The sequence below is a fragment of the Electrophorus electricus genome, chromosome 5 (assembly GCF_041902795.1).
Source record: "Electrophorus electricus isolate QZ-2024a chromosome 5, ASM4190279v1, whole genome shotgun sequence".
In the NCBI taxonomy this organism is placed as follows: Eukaryota; Metazoa; Chordata; class Actinopteri; order Gymnotiformes; family Gymnotidae; genus Electrophorus; species Electrophorus electricus.
The window spans coordinates 14,925,001-14,947,500 of NC_137501.1; the positions used below are offsets into that span (position 1 = coordinate 14,925,001).

The 22,500-nt window shown below is 45.7% G+C and overlaps 1 protein-coding gene across 3 annotated transcripts in view; it reads left to right on the forward strand.

Annotated features, from left to right (window-relative positions):
- Window positions 1-22,500, forward strand: part of dnah6 (dynein, axonemal, heavy chain 6) — a 73,983-nt gene that overhangs the window by 47,289 nt on the left and 4,194 nt on the right. Inside the window, exons 63-73 of one of the 3 annotated variants that reach the window (XM_035530041.2) lie at window positions 765-900; window positions 1,157-1,329; window positions 11,220-11,410; window positions 12,066-12,226; window positions 12,602-12,690; window positions 16,381-16,527; window positions 17,943-18,081; window positions 20,010-20,129; window positions 20,694-20,815; window positions 20,964-21,093; window positions 22,008-22,135. In XM_035530041.2, the coding sequence (XP_035385934.2) occupies window positions 765-900; window positions 1,157-1,329; window positions 11,220-11,410; window positions 12,066-12,226; window positions 12,602-12,690; window positions 16,381-16,527; window positions 17,943-18,081; window positions 20,010-20,129; window positions 20,694-20,815; window positions 20,964-21,093; window positions 22,008-22,135 (1,536 nt within the window). Of the gene's footprint in view, window positions 1-764; window positions 901-1,156; window positions 1,415-11,219; window positions 11,411-12,065; window positions 12,227-12,601; window positions 12,691-16,380; window positions 16,528-17,942; window positions 18,082-20,009; window positions 20,130-20,693; window positions 20,816-20,963; window positions 21,094-22,007; window positions 22,136-22,500 lie in introns of those variants that run through there. The other 2 variants (XM_081714269.1, XM_081714270.1) reach the window with 2 other exon arrangements.

The window sequence follows — 22,500 nt, forward strand, 5'->3', positions numbered from 1 at the left end:
TGAGAATTCTCGTTCTTGGTTTGCGCCTCATTCTCTTGAAAGCATGTTTTTTGGGGGGTTTTTTCCTTCCTGCCCCTCAACTCCAGTCACTCATCTCAGCACCCTGATTACGGGCGCGCACGCACATACAAACAAGTCATGAACAAGACGGAATTGTATTAATTGCAAAATTAATGAGCGAATCAGATTGCTATTTTAGTTCTCTCCAGGGCCTGGTGGTCTCTGTGTGTGTGTGTGTGTGTGTGTGTGTGTGTGTGTGTGTGTGTGTGTGAGTGTGCGTGCGCGTGCGCCTACTACTTCATTTCCCAAATCGGACCGTGGTGATCCAGTCATCAACGGTCCCTCTCTTTTCCCTCTGTCGCACTGGACAAATGAAACCAATTCCACCATCTGTCATGTCGTCTTCCCCTCCTGCCCGCCGGAGGAATTCTCGGCGGGCTGTCAACATCCCGCAGCTCCTTAACAAACGATTCGTCCTGGCCCATTCCGGATTCTAGTCCTCACCGCTTGGAATTGCCCTGGCCAGGGCTCTCTCCCCGTAACCGTGCTCTGCCCTTAATCAACATCACATTCCCCAATCACACTCGTCTACTTTTCAGTTCATTTAAATAGCAGTTCTCCTTAAGTGAGATCTGAGCAGTCCATCAACAAGATTTTTCCAACCTCCCGTTCCTTCATCTCTTGGTTCCATTTGAAAACCAGACACTGGCGGTGCCAGAAACAGTTGATAAACTGGTCGTTTCTCTGCGTCTCTGCCTCTGTAGGAGTTGTCAGAGAAGCCCAGTGTTCCGTGGTTATCTGATTTTGTGTGGGAAACATGCTGTGATCTTGAGAGCAGACTGCCTTGTTTCAGAGGCTTTAAGAAAGCCATGGTGTCTACACCCATTACCGTGCAACTGGGTAAGCCAGCACTGAATACTTTACTTGTTATCTGATGGTATTTCTTACTTAAGTTACTTAATGTGTAATAGGTACGTGTGTGGACTGTGTTGTATTTTTATTGTTTATCACTTCTAGTTGAACATGTTTTGATTTTTATGAATGAATTTCGCTCTGGGAATATCACAAATTAAATTTGAATTCTGTTTTTTTCCTTTGGGATATTTGTACTTAATAATTTTTTAGATTTTATGACCCACTATTTCTCTCTTTGCAGGTCGATTGGAGGTCTCCTTGAATCCAGAGCAGTGGGAGGGCTACGTAACGGACCTTCCGCCGTACTCTGAGGACACGCCCTCTGAAAAACAGCCGGAGGTCAGAGGTCACTGGAACGAGCGCCTGGGGGCCTTCCAGAAGCTCCTCCTCATAAAGAGCTTCAGTGAGGAGAAGGTTAGGGTCCAGCACTCCTCCATTCTCACGGGCTGCGTCTACATAGTGCATGTGCATTCCAGCTCCATCGCAATTAAGCACTGAGGTAGAAACCCAGAATATCATATTTAATCAGGAACTCTCTTACACTGAAATTAGGAATCTTTTTCTTAAGTTGGCAGGCAAGGACACATTTTGGCCAGCTGTCCTGCTGACCTTGTTCACTGAAGAAACGGGCACTACAGCATTGATATTTTTGTGGGGGAGTAAAAATAATTCTGCTTTTTTTAACTTGTTTCCCTTTAACCTTCCTCGTCCTCATGCCATTGGTTATCATAGAATCTCAGAAACATCTTTAGCCATTTTAGTTGAACATGAGAAAGAAATTCACAAAGCAGTGAGTTGCTCGTGAATGGAAGAGTAATACTAGTGGCACCCTTAAGAGTGATGTAATATTAGTGGCCCTTATGAGTGAGGTAATACTAGTGGCCCTTAAGAGTGACAGCCTCAAAGGCAGAGGTACTGTGGACAAACACATCCTCAGTACCAGCTATGACATTGGCCAGTCCTGGCTAGCCTCCCCTATAGGGTGTTACCATTTGTCAAGATCTTGTTCCACTTTTTCCAACCTAATCTGAGCCAGCCTCATAGGTTCTTCTTAATAGGGGTGCTATTATCTGTTTCCACTTCATAAGCAGGTGCACGGAGGCAAATTCAAAAAATTAATTAGAAACATTCTGCACTAAAGTGGTAATGGCAATCTGCTGACCAAGATATTTGTCTGGTTCTGTCAGTTATTTAAACTCTCATGAAACGGCCTCAATTCCTCAAATCTTCCCCTTCATGACATTCCATTATAAACATACTGGATTAGGAAGAAGGCATTACGGCATCACATTTTAGGTCATCATACTATGGCATCACATTACAGCATCACACGTCACTGGCATCAGATGAGGAGGTGAACTGCCATAATAGTTTTAAAGGCCATGCACCACCTCCCTTAAGATTTCACATGATCTTGGCTACTGAAAAAATGTCTATGTGAATTAAAATGAAAATAACTTTATTCTTTAATTCAAGCAAATTGGTGGAAAAACCCGACGTAGCTCTGGAAATTCCAGAAAGTTGCAGAGTGACGTCACTGGTAGACAACATTGAACAGCGCTGAGATCAGCCGCCAGTATGACTCCTTTTCCAGTGCTGATTCTTCAGATTCTGAACTTATTTTTGAATCTGTAGTGACAGGGGTTGTGAATATACATCATAACAGGGAAGTTCAACCATTTAGATTTGACCCAGAGATAGAAGAAGCTGTACCAGTGAGCAACGAACAACTCGACCAGTAGTCAGATCTGGGAAGCCCGACTGGTAAAAGCCTTTTATGTTAGCCATTATACTGAAAACTACCCAAAAAGTAATCTTGTCTATTAACTTTTATTTATAGCAGGGGTGTTTGTATCTAACTAACGAACTAGTTAGCCATGCTCCCTTTCGCTAATAACCAACGTTTTAGCTAAGATAGCCGATGCATTTGCATCAGTGGTCTAATGTGTGTTTTTGGTAGGTTAAATGGGGGTTATATGTGTCTAGCTTCTAGCTATGCGTCTAGCCTTAAAATGTATTCATTAACACCTTCTCTTCTGTGTGGCTGACTTCAGCGAATTTCTGGTCGAAAAAAAGAAACAAACTGATGATGTTAAGCACGCGAGTCTTTGGAAAGATGCTGGGTCATTATGGGAAGCGTAGCCAGCTTGTTACATGCGCATGTTGTTAGAAAAGCAGCAGTCTTAACATCCAGTCCTTGTGAGAGCCCAGTTTTCCACATCCCAGGGTTGTTTTAAAGCACTACAGATAACAGAGTAAGCAGATAGTCCTTTCCAATGTGCCCTTTTAAAGTTGACACATTTTGTCAATTTTTTGGACATTGTGGGCTCTTTCAGCTATTTGAGCATGGGGGTCCCACAGTACATTGATTTATTGCAGCCAAAGACAACAGACTCTTTGTCATTTTGCATCACCTACAGTTCAACTTCTTGAGTCGCTGTCCACCATTTATGTCACACGTATGACATTTACGACAGATTCCAAAGACAGCGAGCAAGGTGCAACAACAATCTTTTAAGACGTATTCCTTGAATTTGTTTTTTGTTTTTTTTTTTGTTTTGTTTTTTTTTACATTTTATTTTTAAAAAGGTTTTCCAACTATCGATAATCACAAGTTAGAAACTTGGCTTTCGCTCTATTTATGTGTTTGATATTAGCTGCTGTTTAGCCTTTAAAAGATCGACATGCCACAACCTGGGCTTTTTTCTCTGGTGAGGAGTGTTGGCTGTATAATCATGATCTCCTACTGTCCTCTGAGTTCTATATGATTTACAAAAACTGGTACTCGGGCTCTCCCTTTGTGGAAAAAAGCACCAAAACCTTGTCTCCCACCTCAGAGTCATGCATCGGCTCTTGTCAGTCTGGGTTTTCATTCTCTCTGGAGATCCCTTCAGATTTTCTGTGGCAAGCTGACAGGCTATAGCAAGCCAATCCTGAAAAGACGCATTTTACTGCATCACAGTCCCTTTATCTGGCAGCCTCACTGGTGTGTCTTTCAGCGTTTTAGTGGACCTCTCGCCTCAGCTCAAAAGACAAGAACCCAATAGACTCATTCATACAATCTCAAAAACCATACAGCCAGGGTGGCGCCAAATGCCAGTTCCCTCAGTGCTGAAGCGAGCAGGTCTTAATCAGTTCTGAGATCTTTCTGAAAGCCCTGTCACACCCTGATGCTGCAGAAGAGGGCTTAAAGGAGCCACCGGGATTTTCTGAATAGGGCTCGCTGCCAGCTGACACGCGTGACAGGAACAGCAGACAGCTGTCAGAAATGCCCAAGGAAGACAAGAAAAACCACCACATATACCTCTAGGGCCTTTCACCGGAGCTGAGGCCATCAGCGTTGTGCAATTAGTCAAGTAAACATTCCCATGCAAGAGTAAAGACAGACCTGCCCCTGTGCCCTGGGTATTACCACCTCATTCCGTTTTACGGATGTGGTAACTGGAACCTGAGAGAGAAAACTATGAGCAACTCTTACATTTCTGAGCTCCCTTGAAATCCCCTGCTTTTCATGCCCTGAGAGATGTATGTGTATTCTCGGCCAGGGCCGGGGCTCCAGACTGCTTTGAGTTTCAGCACAAGGGCTTATTACTGTCATTTAGCGAGGACACTTCACATATCTGGGCTTCTGACAGCAAAGGTACATCACCTCACTGTGCTAAGAAGCGCGGAAGCGCAGACAGGTTTTGCCATGTGCTTGGCTTTGTGAGCTGATAAAACTTAACATGATTGGTCTACCCACTCTCTCTCTCTCTCTCTCTCTCTCTCTCTCTCTCTCTCTCTCTCTCTCTCTCTCTCTCTCTTTCCCTTCACTGCCCTCTTTCCTACCAACTGGAGATTTATGCTTCCAAATCTCCTCATGGACCGACACAAGCATCAGCCATTTCTGCTGCTTTACATGGATCCTGTACTCAGTGTTTATTTGTGTTGTTTCTTTATACCTCAGCATGACATGGAACACTAGCTTTGAGCTTCTCCAGAAGCATCAGCTGCCTAAAACCCTGAAAGCTGTACACCTCTCAGTGACCCATAATCAACCTCTTAATCATGACTGTCTACAAAGCCAAGTATAGTACAGGTTCCCCATGCCTTTCCAGCCAATTTTCTTCTTACTGGAGGTATCCACTCTCCTTTTGGCAAAAACCCGTCTGTTGCAGTGCACATAAAAGTGCCAAAGGAGACATCTGCTGGTTCAGATTCCTCAGCATAATTTGAAAACACTTTGTGATGTCATAATGGTTGCCATGCTCGCGCTGACGCTGAATCTCTGGTTGTCTGTCCTTGTTTGCTCCAATTGTTCCAATTAGTTCCCTGTGGCTCTAATCTTTACTTCTGTCCTTCCTTCCCTGGCTGAGGTACTTCAAACTCCCTTTCCATCTCTTTTCTAATGTCCGCAAGTTAGGCCTGCACTCACAGCTAAGCTACCCAGCTTGTCCAGCCAAGTTTTATCGTCTTCACTTCATCTGTACACTCTATTTAAAGTCAAAAATCTATTGGTGTCTTAGTAATTTCCTGAGTTTTACATAAACTCAATTTTACATAATCTTACTCAGCTTTGACAAATGGAAAGAAGTGTGTGTGTGTGTGTGTGTGTGTGTGTGTGTGTGTGTGTGTGTGTGTGTGCGTGTGTGAGAGAGAGGTTGGGGGTGCAACAAAAAGAATTGTTGTATTCATACAGCAGTCACACTAATTTGGTGACAAACACTATTTTTTGAAAACAGCAGATACTTCCAAAAGCCAAATTTATTTATATAGAGCTTTTTACAACAGCCATTGTCACAAAGCATCTTTGCAGATGTCCAAGGTCCCATGTAGCAAGCCAAAGGAAAAACTTCCTAAGAGCACGAGGAAGAAATAGTGAAAAGAACCAAGACTCAGAGTGGTAGCCTGTCCTCCTCTGGTTGGCACAACAACAGGAACAAAATAAACATTATGATGATGAGTGTAAGTGTATCCAAAACCCATTTGGCACAAGAACGACCAAGAAACAGCCTGGAGCCTTCTCATTATTCAGGGAGGGAACCAGGGTGGCAGAGATATGGTTGGCTGAGGTGGGAGGAGCCACAGCAGGGGAAGGGGTCAGGGAGTGGGAGGAGTCACAGCAGAGGAAAGGCAGCGGGGGAAGGGGGAAGGCAGTGGGAGGAGTCACAGCAGAGGAAAAACAGTCAGGGGGTGGGGAGGAGCCACAGCAGCTGGGATTGGATGGGTGGATATATATATATAATTATGTGCATTAATCCCTGAGGGTTCCAACAGATAATCTTCAAAGTTGGCACCCAGAGCCCACCAGGCAACTTCCACTTTCATTTTTAAATAGCTCATCAGCATATGCCCCTTAAGATGACCCCCTGTGACCTTCAACAACAGCGTGTATTTATGCTAATGAAGCTGCTAATGAGAGTAAGTGTGTCTGTCAGTGAATGAACTAAATGGCTGAATGACTATGGGTGATGGATTGCAATCTCTTGCTTTGTAGTGCAGTACTGAGTCTATTTAAAGGATCAAAGCCAGTTCTGATGAGTGAATCAAACTCAACATATTGGCTCCCTGCACAATGGCTTCAATGCATTAATCTATACAAAAATACCTTCTGCAGGATAGCTGTTCTCTCTCTCTCTCTCTCTCTCTCTCTCTCTCTCCCTCTCTCTCTCTCTCTCTCTCTCCCTCTCTCTCTCTCTCCCCTTTCTCCTCCTGCTCTGTGGGGTTATTTTGCTGCCAGTTGATAAGCTCAGTCATTTGAAGCGAGAGCAGGGTGCTCTCAGACTTCCTCCGCCCTTGCATGGATTCGCTTTTCTCATCACACCCGTTTATCCAACGCATTTGCAAAGTTCTGGGATCTTCCTATTCCTCACTCTTAGATGTTCGATGCGGCAACGCTGCTAAAAGTTGTGAAATGGTTGTGGGTTACGGGTTCTGACCAGTAAAATGGCGATTGCTCCCTCACTGTAGATTCTCATAGTTTAATATTAGACGCAGATTTGTTGGAGCTGACCTCTTCAGGGCGATTTGAGTCAGGCAAGCCTGTGCTACAGGGTCATCATTAATTTAAGGGTTTATTTTGTAAGAGGCACATGTAATGAGGCTGACTAATAATGATGAGACAAACTACCTTGGCTGTCTTGGCTCCCATTACGGCAGTAAATGTTTAAAACATTCACAGTGATAAAAGCTTAATGTGGCTTTATGTACTAAACCAGTGACTATGAACACTGTGTAATGCCAAAAGATTAAAACTGTAAAGCAAAGACATAACTTTATAGAGGAATCAACTCAATGGTATTATGTAGGAAACATCCTAACACTAAAGGTACTAAAACGAGTTAATGTAAGAACTTAATCTTGTACTCTTGAGTATGAGGTCATTCCTTTGGACCACCCAGATGGGTTTCACACAGGGGGCTCAGTCTTGTGGGCTTTGAGTTAGAGGTTGTGTGTGGTTGAGCAGAAGGCAGAAACACATTCTAAGGAAACCCTGGAGTCTGGGTGTGGATGCAGAGGGATCGGGGCGGGGGGGTCCAGTGCTGCTAACAGGGTGAGAATTAAGGCAGAGTCTTGCATAATGCTCTAAACTGCCATAGGGAGCCATTACACTGCTTTAGCAGGTAGGAGGGGCCAAAGCAGTGGCAGAATCACTGTAAGCTTCTGTAAGCTTCCGTGATGGTTCTAGAGGCTTCCAAACTCTTGGCCAATCGTCTTGCCCCTTTTTCTTCATGCGCTATAAACAATCATAGCCTGTAATATCCAAGCAACACAACAGAACCAGCCAGACATTCACAGATAAAAGTGATCAGTAAATCATTACTGAAGAAAGGTCAGTTAAAAAGCTGTCAAAAAACATGCAATGGTCAAACCAGCACAAGACAGTAACAATACCAGTGGGACACTCAGAGGAAATAACCAGGGACAAAAAAGTGGAATTAAGCATTCAGAGGAAATACAGTTCAGTAGCTCTGTCCATACAGTGGCAATTCTTAGCGACAAGAACATAACAAACAGTAGAATGCAGTGAAAATTAGAAATGGGTGAAAACAGTTCAAAACTTGGGCAGTGAGTATCGGAAGAGTGGTTCCTGATTGGACGATGTCGGGGTTGAACTGAACCTGGTGCCCCAGAGGACTATGGCAATGTGAGTTCAGAGCTGCAGGGCCAGGGAGCGACATGACGATTCGGCGGCAAGGCCAACAAGGACGCATATGAAGCCCGTAACCATGGTGCGATCTCACAAATATCAAAGGCACTGCAGGACTTCTCTTTCTTTGCAAGAATTCTAGAACTAGTTCCACTGCCATTGTTTGCAAAAAAATCGTCATTGTCATGACGATCACGGAGCGGTATAATCCCCCATTGTGAAGTCATCACAGGTAAAAATTAATTTGAAAATCACACGTATTTATGCATGAACTCCATGAAGCTGATCTCACATCTAAAAGCAAATGTTGGTTGTAGCTGAAGTAAATCTCTGTCTGCATCCTAGGGCACTATTACGAATGTCAGCCGTTTTAGTGTCCGGATTGTAAAATGGAATGAAATGGAATTCTTGAGTGATTTTGCAGGCACTGCAATTTTCCAGTGTCCCTGTAATGTATTATGAACACCATGGACACCACAAAGTATGTATGCTTACCAAAGCTCAACTCTTGTTACTAAGCAACACCTTAACCATTTACAGTTGACTTAGCTAACATTAGTTGTTACAGTCTGTCTGGAGTTATATTAAAACTGTCTTCTCAAGTGAGCAGAATCAAATCAAATGACAAAAAAACCCACAAACAGGCAAAGACTACATGAACCAGTAATTGGCAGGTGGAGTAATCCTTCTATAACTCTTGGCCCAACTTTATACCTCAAAAAACAAATCAACATTTTTTACAGCACAATTCTGCACAAACACAGCACAGACCAGAAGAACTGGTAGACATGGCGCTATTATTGGAGGCCTGCGCGTGGTTTTACCCATTAGAAGCCCATTAGGCTGTATGAACCCGGGGTTAAGCCTCGCTAAGTTTGTGACGCAAAGTGGCGATTAAGCTGATCGCCAAGGAAACTGGCCCTAATAGCAATCAATAAGACACCTATCAGACACTGGCCATAATAGCAGTCAATAAGACACCTATCGGACACTGGCCCTAATAGCGATCAGTAAGATACCGATCGGACACTGGCCCTAATAGCGATCAAGAAGACACCGATTGGACACTGGCCCTAAAAGCGATCAAGAAGACACCGATCGGACACTGGCCCTAATAGCGATCAATAAGACACCTATCGGACACTGGCCCTAATTGCGATCAATAAGACACCGATCGGACACTGGCCCTAATTGCGATCAATAAGACACCGATCGGACACTGGCCCTAATAGCGATCAATAAGACACCGATCGGACACTGGCCCTAATAGCGATCAAGAAGACACCGATCGGACACTGGCCCTAATAGCGATCAATCAGACACCGATCGGACACTGGCCCTAATAGCGATCAATAAGACACCGATCGGACACTGGCCCTAATAGCGATCAATAAGACACCTATCGGACACTGGCCCTAATTGCGATCAATAAGACACCGATCGGACACTGGCCCTAATTGCGATCAATAAGACACCGATCGGACACTGGCCCTAATAGCGATCAATAAGACACCGATCGGACACTGGCCCTAATAGCGATCAATAAGACACCGATCGGACACTGGCCCTAATAGCGATCAATCAGACACCGATCGGACACTGGCCCTAATAGCGATCAATAAGACACCGATCGGACACTGGCCCTAATAGCGATCAATCAGACACCGATCGGACACTGGCCCTAATAGCGATCAATAAGACACCGATCGGACACTGGCCCTAATTGCGATCAATAAGACACCGATCGGACACTGGCCCTAATTGCGATCAATAAGACACCTATCGGACACTGGCCCTAATTGCGATCAATAAGACACCTATCGGACACCTGCTTTCATTCAGCTAAGTCTGTTGTCCTTTAATTACACGAGTCACACAAGTCCCCTTAAGTATTGGTTAGACTGGTTAACTTAGACTGGTTAAGTTCTGGTGATCATGTGACAAACGCAGGTCTCGGTAATTAAAGTAGTGGTAAAGTATAGTAGCACTGCAGTGTAGCAGCAGCACTGAGCTGCACACCCAGCACTCACAGGTTCTTAGAGTCCAATATGTGAAAGCAAGGATGAATGCTTTATGAGTGTGTGTGTGTGTGTGTGTGTGTGTGTGTGTGTGTGTGTGTGTGTGAAAGAGAGAGTAAAATATTAATAAAGATGTGTGAAAACAACTGTAGTTGTTAACATCCATATTGTGGGTTGCCAGTAGGTGTGTGAGACACCACATATGACAGCCCATGTGGCTGCTTTATAATTATTTGTTTCTTTGTTTGTCCTATGGAGACTGAGGACAGAGTGTCCTCGTTACGCCCTGCAGTGCCCCACTGGGACAGAGTGTCCTCATTACTCCCTGCAGTGCCCCACTGTGACAGAGTGTCCTCGTTACGCCCTGCAGTGCCCCACTGGGACAGAGTGTCCTCGTTACACCCTGCAGTGCCCCACTGTGACAGAGTGTCCTCGTTACGCCCTGCAATGCCCCACTGGGACAGAGTGTCCTCGTTACGCCCTGCAGTGCCCCACTGTGACAGAGTGTCCTCGTTACGCCCTGCAATGCCCCACTGGGACAGAGTGTCCTCGTTACGCCCTGCAGTGCCCCACTGGGACAGAGTCCTCGTTACGCCCTGCAGTGCCCCACTGGGACAGAATGTCCTCGTTACGCCCTGCAGTGCCCCACTGGGACAGAGTGTCCTCGTTACGCCCTGCAGTGCCCCACTGCAAGCCCCACTCTGGAACAAGAAACATGAGAGGAACCTGGGGACGACTCTGGGATTTGTCCTTGACCTTTGCCATCATTTGCAAGGGGACACTACAGTAACCTGGAATCTTCTTGGTGTGTGTGTGGAAGCCAGGGCAGTCAGGGTAGAGGGGAACTCCGACCCAGGACAGCTGCTCAGCTTCCTATGCACACAGCGGGTGCATGCCACCGTGTGTAATGCCTTTCATTATTAAAGCAGCGACTGTTTTAGTGCTTGTGCAGATGTATCCATGCAGAATGCAGATAGAAAAGTGCATTATTAACTGTTTTTGTGTGTGTGTGTGTGTGTGTGTGTGTGTGTGTGTGTGTGTGGCAGGTGTTTTGACTGTATAAAGCTTGTATTTTAGGGTTCATTATGGGGCCCAACTTCAGTTCTTTGCTATCCTATTGCTAGCCGCACTCCCCCTCCCTGTTTGTGTGTTGCCAGGTTGTGCGAGCAGTGACCGAGTTTGTGATCGTGAGCCTGGGGCAGCAGTTTGTGGAGAATCCTCCAGTGGATCTGGCCACCTTATACATGGATATGTCCCCCTCCACACCACTGGTGTTTATCCTCAGCACCGGCTCTGACCCCATGGGTGCCTTCCAGAGGTTTGCCAAGGAGAGAGGCTACCTGGACAGGCATGAATGCACCTACACACACAAATCAAACAGAGCACACACATGCACGCACACATACAGTACACACACACATTAGCATGAGTGCATAACTGGAACTAAAGGACTGTATTCGAATTATAGAAGCTTCCAGAACTGGTTTACTAGTTACTACCCATGTAAAACAGGAAAGCCAGCGTGGAGTCATACATTAGGTGCCGCACGTTGGCCGTGAAATATTCAGAGCACGTTTTAGTGGTGCCAGTCCGAAAAAACAAAGAAGGAGCTCTCTTTAGGTGTATGAGGAACCGAGAGATGGAATCCAGTTTTTAAATGTCTTTTGCAAGCATATGTGTGTGTGTGTGTGTGTGTGTGTGTGTGTGTGTGAATGAGTGTGAGTGTATGCAAATTTGAGTCTGTCCCTCTGGGGTAGCGTAGCAGTGTGGATGTAATGCTTTTCCCTCCTTCTTTTTTGTATGTGTCTCTTCGTTTGTGTGCATGTGCGTGTGCTGGTGTGTGCGTGTGTTTGTGAGAATGTGCATATGCAAATTTGAGTCTACCCCTCCAGGGTAGTGTAGCAGTGATGCAGTAATGCTTTTCTTTTTTTGTGTGTGTGAATATGTGCGTGGGTGCGTATGCGTGCGTGTGTGTGTGTGTGTGTGTGTGTGTGTGTGTGTAGAGTGCAGTCTATCTCTCTGGGCCAGGGCCAGGGCCCCATAGCAGAGAGGATGATGGTGGAAGGCGTGAGGAAGGGCAGCTGGGTCTTCCTGCAGAACTGCCACCTCGCCGTCTCCTGGATGCTCTCTATGGAGGAAATCATCAAGACCTTCTCCGAGCCCGGTGCGGCCCTGTGTGTGCGCGAGCAGAAGACTGGACGTGTGTGTGTGTGTGTGTGTGTGTGTGTGTGTGTGTGTGTGTGTGTGTGTGTGTGTGTGTGTGTGTGTGTGTGTGTGCGTGCGTGCGTGTGTGTGCTACCTTGGTCGCCTTGGCATGTTTTATACCTTTTTGTACCTTTCTCTTCTGTGTTTTGCAGAGGTGTTTTCTTTTTGAGTGTGCATAGAAGATCGTGTGTGTCAGTGTGTGAGTGAATCACTGAGTGTGTGAGCCGAGAAGCAAGGGTTTTCTCCTGGCTTGAGTTGCACTGATTGGCTGATCTTTGTCTTGAGAGGCGATTGGTTGTACTTTGCCATACTGAGATGTGATTGGTTCTTGCAGATGCTGTTATCCATGAGAACTTCCGTTTATTCCTCAGCTCAATGCCTACCAGTGTATTTCCCGTCACCGTGCTCCAAAACTCAGTCAAGGTAATATAAACATTCACATACACTAACCAACACACACACACACACACACACCTGTAGTTATACACAAGTGATGGCACAATGCCTATACAAACAGCATGTAAGAAAACACACTATAAATATAGTGGTTTTTAAATAATTCTTCTCTCACTCGTCCTGCCTTCCTGTCTTTTCTCCTGTCAGAGTTCTTGAGTGGAGCGGGTCAGCATCGATTGCTTCTGTTTGCTCAGAGCACTCTGTAATGACTTCTACATTGCTCAGTGTTCAAGTTATAGCACTCCTTCTTTATGAAAATACTTCATAGAATTCATTTTCAAAATTTCAAACTCCAGTCTGCTTTCACTGACTGTAAACTCTGTACATTTACACAGCATTTAGCTCACAAATCCCGTAAGTACTTCAGTTATCTACTTAAAATGTCCTTAGCCAGCACAAATAGGTAAGAGTCCAAAATAACCCCTCAACCGAGACTGTTAGAATCAAGTGTCGGCGCCAAAACCTAGAATGAGATCTACAGTTCAGTGCTATAAAATACAACACGGTTCAAGGGCGATTGCTAAAGGAGACAAATATAAGTGCAAATATAAAATCTTCTTTAAAGTGCCTGATTAGGTTTCATTAAGGGGCTTCTCAGAGAGATGAGTTTGCAGATGGCGTTTGAAGACCCAAATCGGTGCTAGAACGCAAGACTCTTGGGTCTTGTCTTGCAGCTTGAAGGTCGGTGGGTCGAGCCAGGCCGTGCCTGAAGATCCACAGGCTTGCGGAACAAATCTCATTTGGACCGTTGCCATCAGCTAAGAGTGAGCAGGTCTGTTTTTGGCCTCGAAGACAAGGATCAGAGTTTTAAACCCAATATGAGCAGATGTAGGAAGCCTACAGGAGTGTTGAAGGCCACGCATGCTGTACTCTGGATCAGTCGCGGGGGTCAGACGGCACACGTAGGAAATGCCCGCTGAGGTTGAGTAGCAGTAGGCGTGTCTGGAGTTGACAAGAGACTGAACAAGCACCTGGGGTGGCCTCCCTGGAGAGAAAAGGAGGAGGAGAAACCAGCATGACCGAGTTAAGTTTGAGACATGATCTGAGAATGAGAGCTGGTCACACAGTTTCACCGCTCGGAAGGAGTGACCGGTGAGTTCTTAAAAGGGGTGTCAAGATCCCTGCAAGGACCAGTTTCTCCAGCGTTGGGTAGCAGCTGGGTCTTGCTGGGATTGAGTTTCATCTGGCGAGCTTCCATCCATGATCACGTCATTCAAACCTGCTGATATGTGGCTAGAAACCTGCATGTCTGAAGAAGGAAAGGAGAGGACGTGTAATGCGCATTCTTAAATGCTATCACTGGGTTTAACACATGCTGCCGTGCGTCTGTCTTATGTCACATCCTTTACGTACTATCTTACAGCAGCTTTGAAGGTACAGTGAAGTAATTCCTCTGGTCTAACCTTGGTTTGAACCTACTCTAGTCTTCTCTAGTCCTTCCCTTTAGATGGTACCGCTTGGGACTGCCACATCAGCACCGCTGTTTTAGGCTCCTTATCTGCTCTGGCTAGATCTGGAGGTCCCACAGGATCCTCCCTGGCAGATGCAAATGCTCCTGTAGCGGGAACCCCCCCGCCCCCAGAATGGAGCCCTGTGGAACACGTTTAATGATCTTGTGGCCCTCTGCATAAACACTGCGTTCGATCTTCATTTGTCACAATAATTGTACTGTAGCCAGTTCTATAACCAGACTGAAAATCACTTTTTTATTCCAGTTAAAAACCGCTTCATCTGCAAGCTTACCGATAATGATAGTTGTTCAGCTCTGAAGGACCTCTGCCGTCGAATAAGTGGAGAAGACGAGCAGTTTACCAAATTGTACGTATGGAATTGGACAGAAGGCTCCGATTGAAAACTAATGAGTAATAGTCTCAGGACTAATATCTGCAGCCCTCGTTAAAAGATATGGGTCCAGATTATCAGGACCTGCAGGGTTTTTGTTATTAGAGTCTTTCAGAGCCTTACAGACTTGAGCCACTGAATCCCGATTCCCACCAGTGGAAGCAGTGGCATAATATTGGACAGATGTGTTTACGTTTAGGCTGTGAAGTGTAGACCCAGTACAAATGAACACGCTTGTTAAACACACTTTATCTGTCTAAAATACGCTCAGGACGACTCAAAGCAACGTGTACCTAACGAAGGACTATTTAGGTTCCCTGCGACTGATAAGCTAAACCTCTGATGTAGGTCTTCTAACCACTGATGTGAACGTGTTCCTAAAGGTTCTAAGGAAGGCTGACGTTTGTCCATGTCGGCCACCCCTGCTGTTTGTTGGTGGTACAATCCATGCAGACTGGACAAGTTCTAGTACCTGTCATGTATTTCTTTATGATAATGATCAGAAAGTTATGTTATGCTGCCTGTTACACAGGTAATAAAGCAAATTAAATTAGTAATAATGGTTTTGAATTTAACATTATTAGCCAATTACAAGCTTTTGCTTAAAAAAAAAGTCTTGCACAACTACTTAGTTAACAATGAGTTGAGAAATAACTAAATAAGAGTTACACACCAGACGGGGTTAAAGTGTTTAAAAAGCCCATGAAAAATGTACGCACACACACACGCGCACACACATACACACACACACACACGCACGCACACATTTTCTTCCTGACCCACTTATTGTTGCTTTGTAGTGAAAAAAGTGATGTCAGACGCTGACTAACAAGCGCACGGACTCTCGTATCTGTCAGGATGTGTGGGTGAGAGGGAGACAGAGAGAAAACATTTATCATCACTCATTAGATATTAGAAACCTCCCAGCGGATATAATGTGTATGCCCTATCTGCACAGATTGTTCACACACACACACACACGCGCACACACGCACGCACGCACACACACACACACACACACACACACATACATACACACACACACACACACACACACACGCACATACACACACACATACACACACACACACACACGCACATACACACACACACACACACACACATACATATACACACACACACACACACACATACACACACACACACACACACACACACACACACAGCTGCAGGGTGAATGATAGCATGGCACAGGCAAAGAGCCATTTTTTCTTTTTAATTAAACTTCCACATATCAGCACAGTCTCTTTTTGTTTATAATTTACAAGTGGCTGCATTTTCAGTCCGACGTGAGTGTGTGGTTGTTGTTTTTTTTTAATGCATTTGCTTGCGTTTATATTTGGACAGGTGGTTTATATTTGAACAGGCGGTTTGGGTATCTTTTTTTTTTTTTTTTTTTTTTATCTTTTTCTCTGCCCCGTGGCAGAGGTGTGTAATCCACTCAAAGGGCTACTCATCAGGTTTTGTACAGAAAGGAAGTAGTACAGGAAGAAAGCAAAATATGCTCACAGAGAGCAATCACAGTTTTTCTTTGAATACGCTCACGTTAATGACTCTCCTAATCATTGCTGACATGCCTTGTTTTGTGATTCATTCGTTTTGTTGACTCAGCGGATCTGCAAACAGCCTCACTTTGTCCTTTCCAAGAGGCTGTAGTCGCCCGCCGTAAACATGTCCCGAACGTGCAGCCCAAACACATGGGACCGGATTCCAAAAACGTCCCCTCCCTGCTGCACGCCAATACTAATCGGTGGCATACTCACGCTAACGAGCGCACGGTTAATGCGTTGCCAGGTGACCAACGAACCGCCCAAGGGCCTCCGGGCCAACGTGCGACGAGCGTTCACCGAGATCAGCGGGCCGTTCTTCGAGGAGCACATCCTGGGCAGGAAGTGGAGGAAAATCATCTTCGGGGTGTGCTTCTTCCACGCCATCATTCAGGTCAGGGCGAACGGTTAGGCAGAAAGATGTGGGAATGGATTTGTTGCTTGGTGTGTGTCTGTGTGTGTGTGTGTGTTTGTGTGTGTGTAAATGGAGGCCCGATTATTTAGATTCTATTTAATTATGAATATTTTTATGTACATTGAGCCCACTGTTATAGACAGTTATCAAAATTTTGCTTCTGTTTGGCCAGTGATCAAATGGAGCGATAATTTAGAAAAGTAATGAAACCACAATATGTCATATAGCAGTACTCTAATAAAAATAAAGCATTTTTAATACTTTTTTAATATTTCAAGAATATCTTTGAGTGTGTTGTGTGACATGTTCCTTCTCTTATCCATATTTGGAGAGACTTGTCAGGAATAATCTTTAAGCAGTTGAGCATCCACTGAGGAAGGCCGAGCGATTTAATGCGCTTGGACACTTTCCGGAATGACATTTTTTCAAGGCGTCAAATGGAGGGAGTTAAAGGCGTTGAGGCGTTGCCTCATTTCATTTCGTTTCACGAATGTTTCATTTTGACATAAAAAAACAAACAACCCCGCACCCAACCCCCCACCCCCACCTAACTAATTTACACCTGCCAGTTTAATTCAGGCAGATGTTTGGGGATAAGTAGTAGTCACTAATAGCTGTGATTCCTGCTGTGTGCCTCTCTGTGTCTTCCCAGAAGTACGGCTGCTGATGATGTCAAAGCAAATTAGCCAATTAAAATGCACACCCTGATTGGTGTCCATTAGTTTGAAGGCGCATGCTCGTCATCGTCATCATCCACTGTTTATTTTCACTTAAATGGTAGCAAGGAACGCTGGATGCTGTTTGAATGTGGTGGAGCTTAAAGTTTAAATTTAAAAATAGAATTTAAAAAAAAATGTATTCTTACAAAATGTTGCAGAGTGAAAGTAATATGACTCCAAAAATGAGAAATACTTTAAAGTATATATACTTTATTTAGAGTATAACTACTTTAAGATTACACTGCCATGTTCTTTGTCACCCTTCACCACTGGTCATCAGCTTGGGTGTAGTTTTAGGCCTGAAACGATGATACAGCACACAGGACCAGGACTTATGTCACACACTACTGCCTGGTTCTTAGAAAAGTTCATATGAGTACTTATTATTGATCGGTATTATCGACTCTCAGTCCGTATCCATGGTGAACAAGCGTTGTCCTAGATTCTTAGTGCGTTCGAATAAGACATACAGTTTACATTGTTATATTGATATATGTAGCTGCTGGGTATACAGCCAGGTACTGCGTGTTTTTATAGGATCATAGTTATATACACATATCCTAAACTTTTATTTGTTGATCTGGTCGTGTGTTAGCCTGACGGAATGTTCTTTGCACGTGTGTGTGTGTGTGTGTGTGTGTGTGTGTGTGTGTGTGTGTGTATGTGTGTGTGCAGGAGAGGAAGAAGTTTGGCCCTCTTGGCTGGAACATTGGTTACGAGTTCAGCGACAGTGATAGGGAGTGTGTGCTCCTCAACCTGAACCTGTACTGCCAGACGGGCCACATCCCCTGGGACGCCCTCATCTACATTACTGGTGCGTATGTGTGCGTGTGTGTGTGTGCTCCTCTCTAAATGCATGTTAGCTGGGAATTATTCATGAAGTTATTCATCGATCCGCACTGTCACTCCTATACCTCATCCATGACTGGTGGGAGGGCACGTAAGCGTGTATGCATGTGTGTCTGTGTGTGTGTGTGTGTCTGCGTTATAGCCTATGCAGTGGAGCAGAACTTGAAAGCTTGCCGTCAGCGTGCAGCTGTATAAAAGCCAGATTAAAGACGTCTGAGTGGGCTTAGTAACGTGGGAGTGTGTTGGTGAGACAGGGGCAGGGCCAGGCCGATCCCCACTGCCTGACCCATGTCACAGTCCCTCCAGCATTTCAGAAACGCTGCCATATTTTAACTCTGCCGGTAACATGCTGTAGAAGGACCACCTGGGGAGCTATAAAGAATCTGGAAGTTTAAAGGGGACCTTCACCCAAAAAAAAAAAAAAAAAAAAAAAAGGACTGAATTCATCACTCTTATCTGCAGTCTCCTCACTGCTGAGGTTTCTCACGCACAGTCCTGGCTTTTCGTGTTTAGCCTTGTAGCTTTTCTAAGCACCACAGCTGTCCATCGTGAGAGCAGCCCAGATCTCCACACCTTTTTTCCCATAGTTGCTTCTGTTCGGCCTCTCATCCCGAGTGACCGGCGTATCCGTCGGCCCGCGTGTCTGCTCCGTCGGCCTGCGTGTCTGCCCTCACAAACGATTGCGTTTCCATTTACGTTTACAGCATTTAGCGGACGCTCTTATCCAGAGCGACTTACAAAAGTGCTTTGTCATTTTCTCCTGGAATACATCCTAGTACAGTACAGCAGGTTAGAGTCCAACATACCAATGAACTAGAATGCTGTAGAAATAAAGGGATCAGTGCTAGAAGTACAAAATACATATGAGCTCTATCTTAGACAACAATCAGTGCAATAAACAATACCCTACAATAAGCTTCGTTATTAAACAATAAGTTTAGAGTTTTAGTCAAAATATGAGCGGGGTCAGAGGTCATTTAAATATTCCACAAATAGATGGGTCTTCTGTCTGCCTTTGAAGACTTTAAGGACTCTGTCCGGACAGCAAGCGGTTAACTATGAAAGATGGATGTGAACACTTGTACAACCTTGTACTAGCTGTTCTGACGATAGAAGCAGTCTCAAAAAACATGAAATATAGCTGTTCACAATCCAGAAGGTTTTCTGTGTCAGCATTATCAAGTGTCAGATGATAAAGTATTTGAATCTCCCAGTGGCTCCAATGTCCTTTATAGCATAATCAGGTTTTGCCTATTACAGATTCATATGGAGTTTATAAGTATATATGTTCTGGATATTGTCAACCAAAATGGCTTACTTGGATTTTCAGAATTTGAATGTTTCAGATTTTGATTAGTAATGAAAGTGATTAGTATTCCAGCCAAACTGGATGTTAGTGTTTAATAACACTAGTAATTAAACAGTTTTAATTAAGTTTTCAGCAAAACTCCTCCTCATGTCCATGGAGGTGTCTGCTCTCAACTGTCTGGAACCCACACGTGCCAAGTAATGGCCATCGGTCAGCAGTACTAGATCGGGCAGGACCGTGACCGCACCCATCGGTCAACAGTACCAGTTCGGGCATAACCTTCCTTCCTGAGGCCTGCTAGCCTGTGATTATCTTAGTGTTTGAAACGGAGCACCTCACACCAGCGTTCAGCTTAGCCCTCCAGTGAGGAGGCTCCTTCATCCGCGGGGTGCCTGCCTCACACACACACCAGGCTGTGTGCCGGAGTTGCCCAGAAGGGAGCTGCAGGTGCGAGCCGTGAGGACGAGGATGAGGAAGAGGAAATGAAGGCTCAGTGACACCCGTGCCCCGCTGATTCCTAGAGAGCTGTCAGTCACTGATGCAAGCAAATGAAATGGAAAAAACATTTGTGTGTGTGTGTTTAGGGGAGATTACATACGGCGGGAGAGTTACAGACGCATGGGATCAGCGCTGCTTGCGCACCATCCTCAAAAGCTTCTTCTCTCCGACAACTCTAGAGGAGGGCTATCGTTACTCTGCATCAGGTACACACACACGCGCGCACACACACACACACACACACACACACACACACACACCTGTACCCACTGTCATCACAGTTCCCAAGGTCATATTCAACACGTGCACATTCTATCACTAGTAACACTGATGGTAGGAATCGTAACGTGTGGGATTATGCCACGCCAGTAATATATTCTAATCCCATCCTATTGCCTTTAAATTACATTCTGGTTATACTGGGGGGAAAAAATGAAGGTCCCCTCATTAAGTGTCACGTTAACTCTAAGTATGCCGTGGCCGTGTGTCACCGCTGTGTGTCCGTTCTCCCTTCTATTGCTCGGAGAGTCCTTGAGTTCTCTTTTCCTCTTTAGCTTCGGATGAGATTATGGACTCCTAGCTAGGGAATGTGTGGGAATTCTGTGCTTAAACCGCAGCCGCCTACCTTCTTGTTGTCTTCCTTTTCCAAGATCGCTTAATCTGGACGTCCACAGCCTTGACTATAACACACACACTCTTCTCTGTTTGTCTCCTGAGTGAGACACACACACACACACTCACGAATCACACACCCTCTAATCTGCACGTAGGCATCTATTTTGCTCCTGAGTCTGACAGTCTGAAGGAGTACCTGAGCTACATCGAGAGCCTGCCCGTCATCGACGACCCCGAGGTGTTCGGCATGCACGAGAATGCCGACCTAGCTTTCCAGGTAAACCCCCCGCGTTTCTCCCGCACACGCGTTCAGACGTTCCCATCACCTACGCGCATTCCAAACCCGGTTACGCCATACTGTGCACGAGTTCCAGCTGTCCAAGCTGCCTCTCCATTTGACCCCCCCCCCCCCGTTCCTCCCGCAGAGGCGGGAGGCGGCCACCGTTGTGAACGCCGTCCTGGAGGCGCAGCCGCGCTCCTCGGCCGCCGGAGGCGGGCGGAGCGGCGACGAAGTGGTGCGCGACCTCGCCGACTCCATCCTGGCCAGGATCCCAGGTGAGCCTCGTCAGCTACACCGTTCTACCCCCAGCTCCCCCACCCTCCCTAAAGCTACTGTAACCGCTCCGGCTCCCTTGAGCTACGTCAGCTACACCGTTCTACCACTACCATCGCCAAAACGAGCAAATTTAAAACCTGCCTGCGCGTGCCCGTGTCTGCGCCCGAACCCAGCCGTTAGCTTGTGATTATTACTGAATCGGAAGAGAAAAGGAAGGAAAAAATAAGAACGTGTGAGCAGTAAATGGGTAAATACCTAAAGCACCTAAAAATGTTTTTGGAAAAGGAATAAAAACCATAAAAATGTCTTTTTAACATGAAGCTATGCAGTCTTGAGACAGCTGCCTATCTGATTGAAATCTGGATTAACAAGACTCAGCTGTGCTGCTTAGCATGATAGCACTCGCTCTCAGCATCCACCCTGTTCTCAGCATCCACCCTGCTCTCAGCACCCACCCTGCTCTCAGCATCCACCCTGTTCTCAGCATCCACCCTATTCTCAGCATCCACCCTGCTCTCAGCATCCACCCTGTTCTCAGCACCCACCCTGTTCTCAGCATCCACCCTGCTCTCAGCATCCACCCTGCTCTCAGCACCCACCCTGCTCTCAGCATCCACCCTGCTCTCAGCATCCACCCTGCTCTCAGCACCCACCCTGCTCTCAGCATCCACCCTGCTCTCAGCATCCACCCTGCTCTTCAAATACAAGGCCATATGCAAAGAGAGCCTGATGGATGCAGAGTTAGCACACTGCACCCACCTACTGCTGACAATAGGTCTGTCACAGTGATCTTTGAAGGGACATGGAGACATCTATATTGTGTGTGTGTGTGTTTGTGTGTGTGTGTGTGTGTGTGTGTGTGTGTGTGTGTGTGTGTGTGTGTGTGTGTGTGTGTGTGTGTGTGAGTGTATAGAGAAACTCAGTATGGAAGCCGCCACTGAGAGCCTTTTAGCGCGAGACGCCAATGGCCGAGTGAACTCCCTAACCACCGTACTTGGACAGGAAGTGGACCGCTTCAACTTCCTGCTGCACTTGCTGAGGGTGAGCATGTCATGGTCTGACAAAACCCTTCGCTTAATCTCTGTTGGACCCAAAAGCACCAGAGACACCTCGTATACCAGAGAGACACCACACATACCAAAGAGACACCTCGTATACCAGAGAGACACCACACATACCTCTACTCTTCATACGAACCTAATCAGCCTCATCCAGTGAACAGGTGGGGTGGGTTACACATGCCAGGACACTCCCAGCTAAACTGGGACACCGCGAGAGGTCCAAACACCGTAAAAGCACCGTAGCACGCTGAACCCAGATCAGTTTCAGAGTGACTGCACAAGGCAATGCAATCCATATATTGAGCTCAGTGTAAATGTATGTAAATATATTTCCCACCCTTCTCC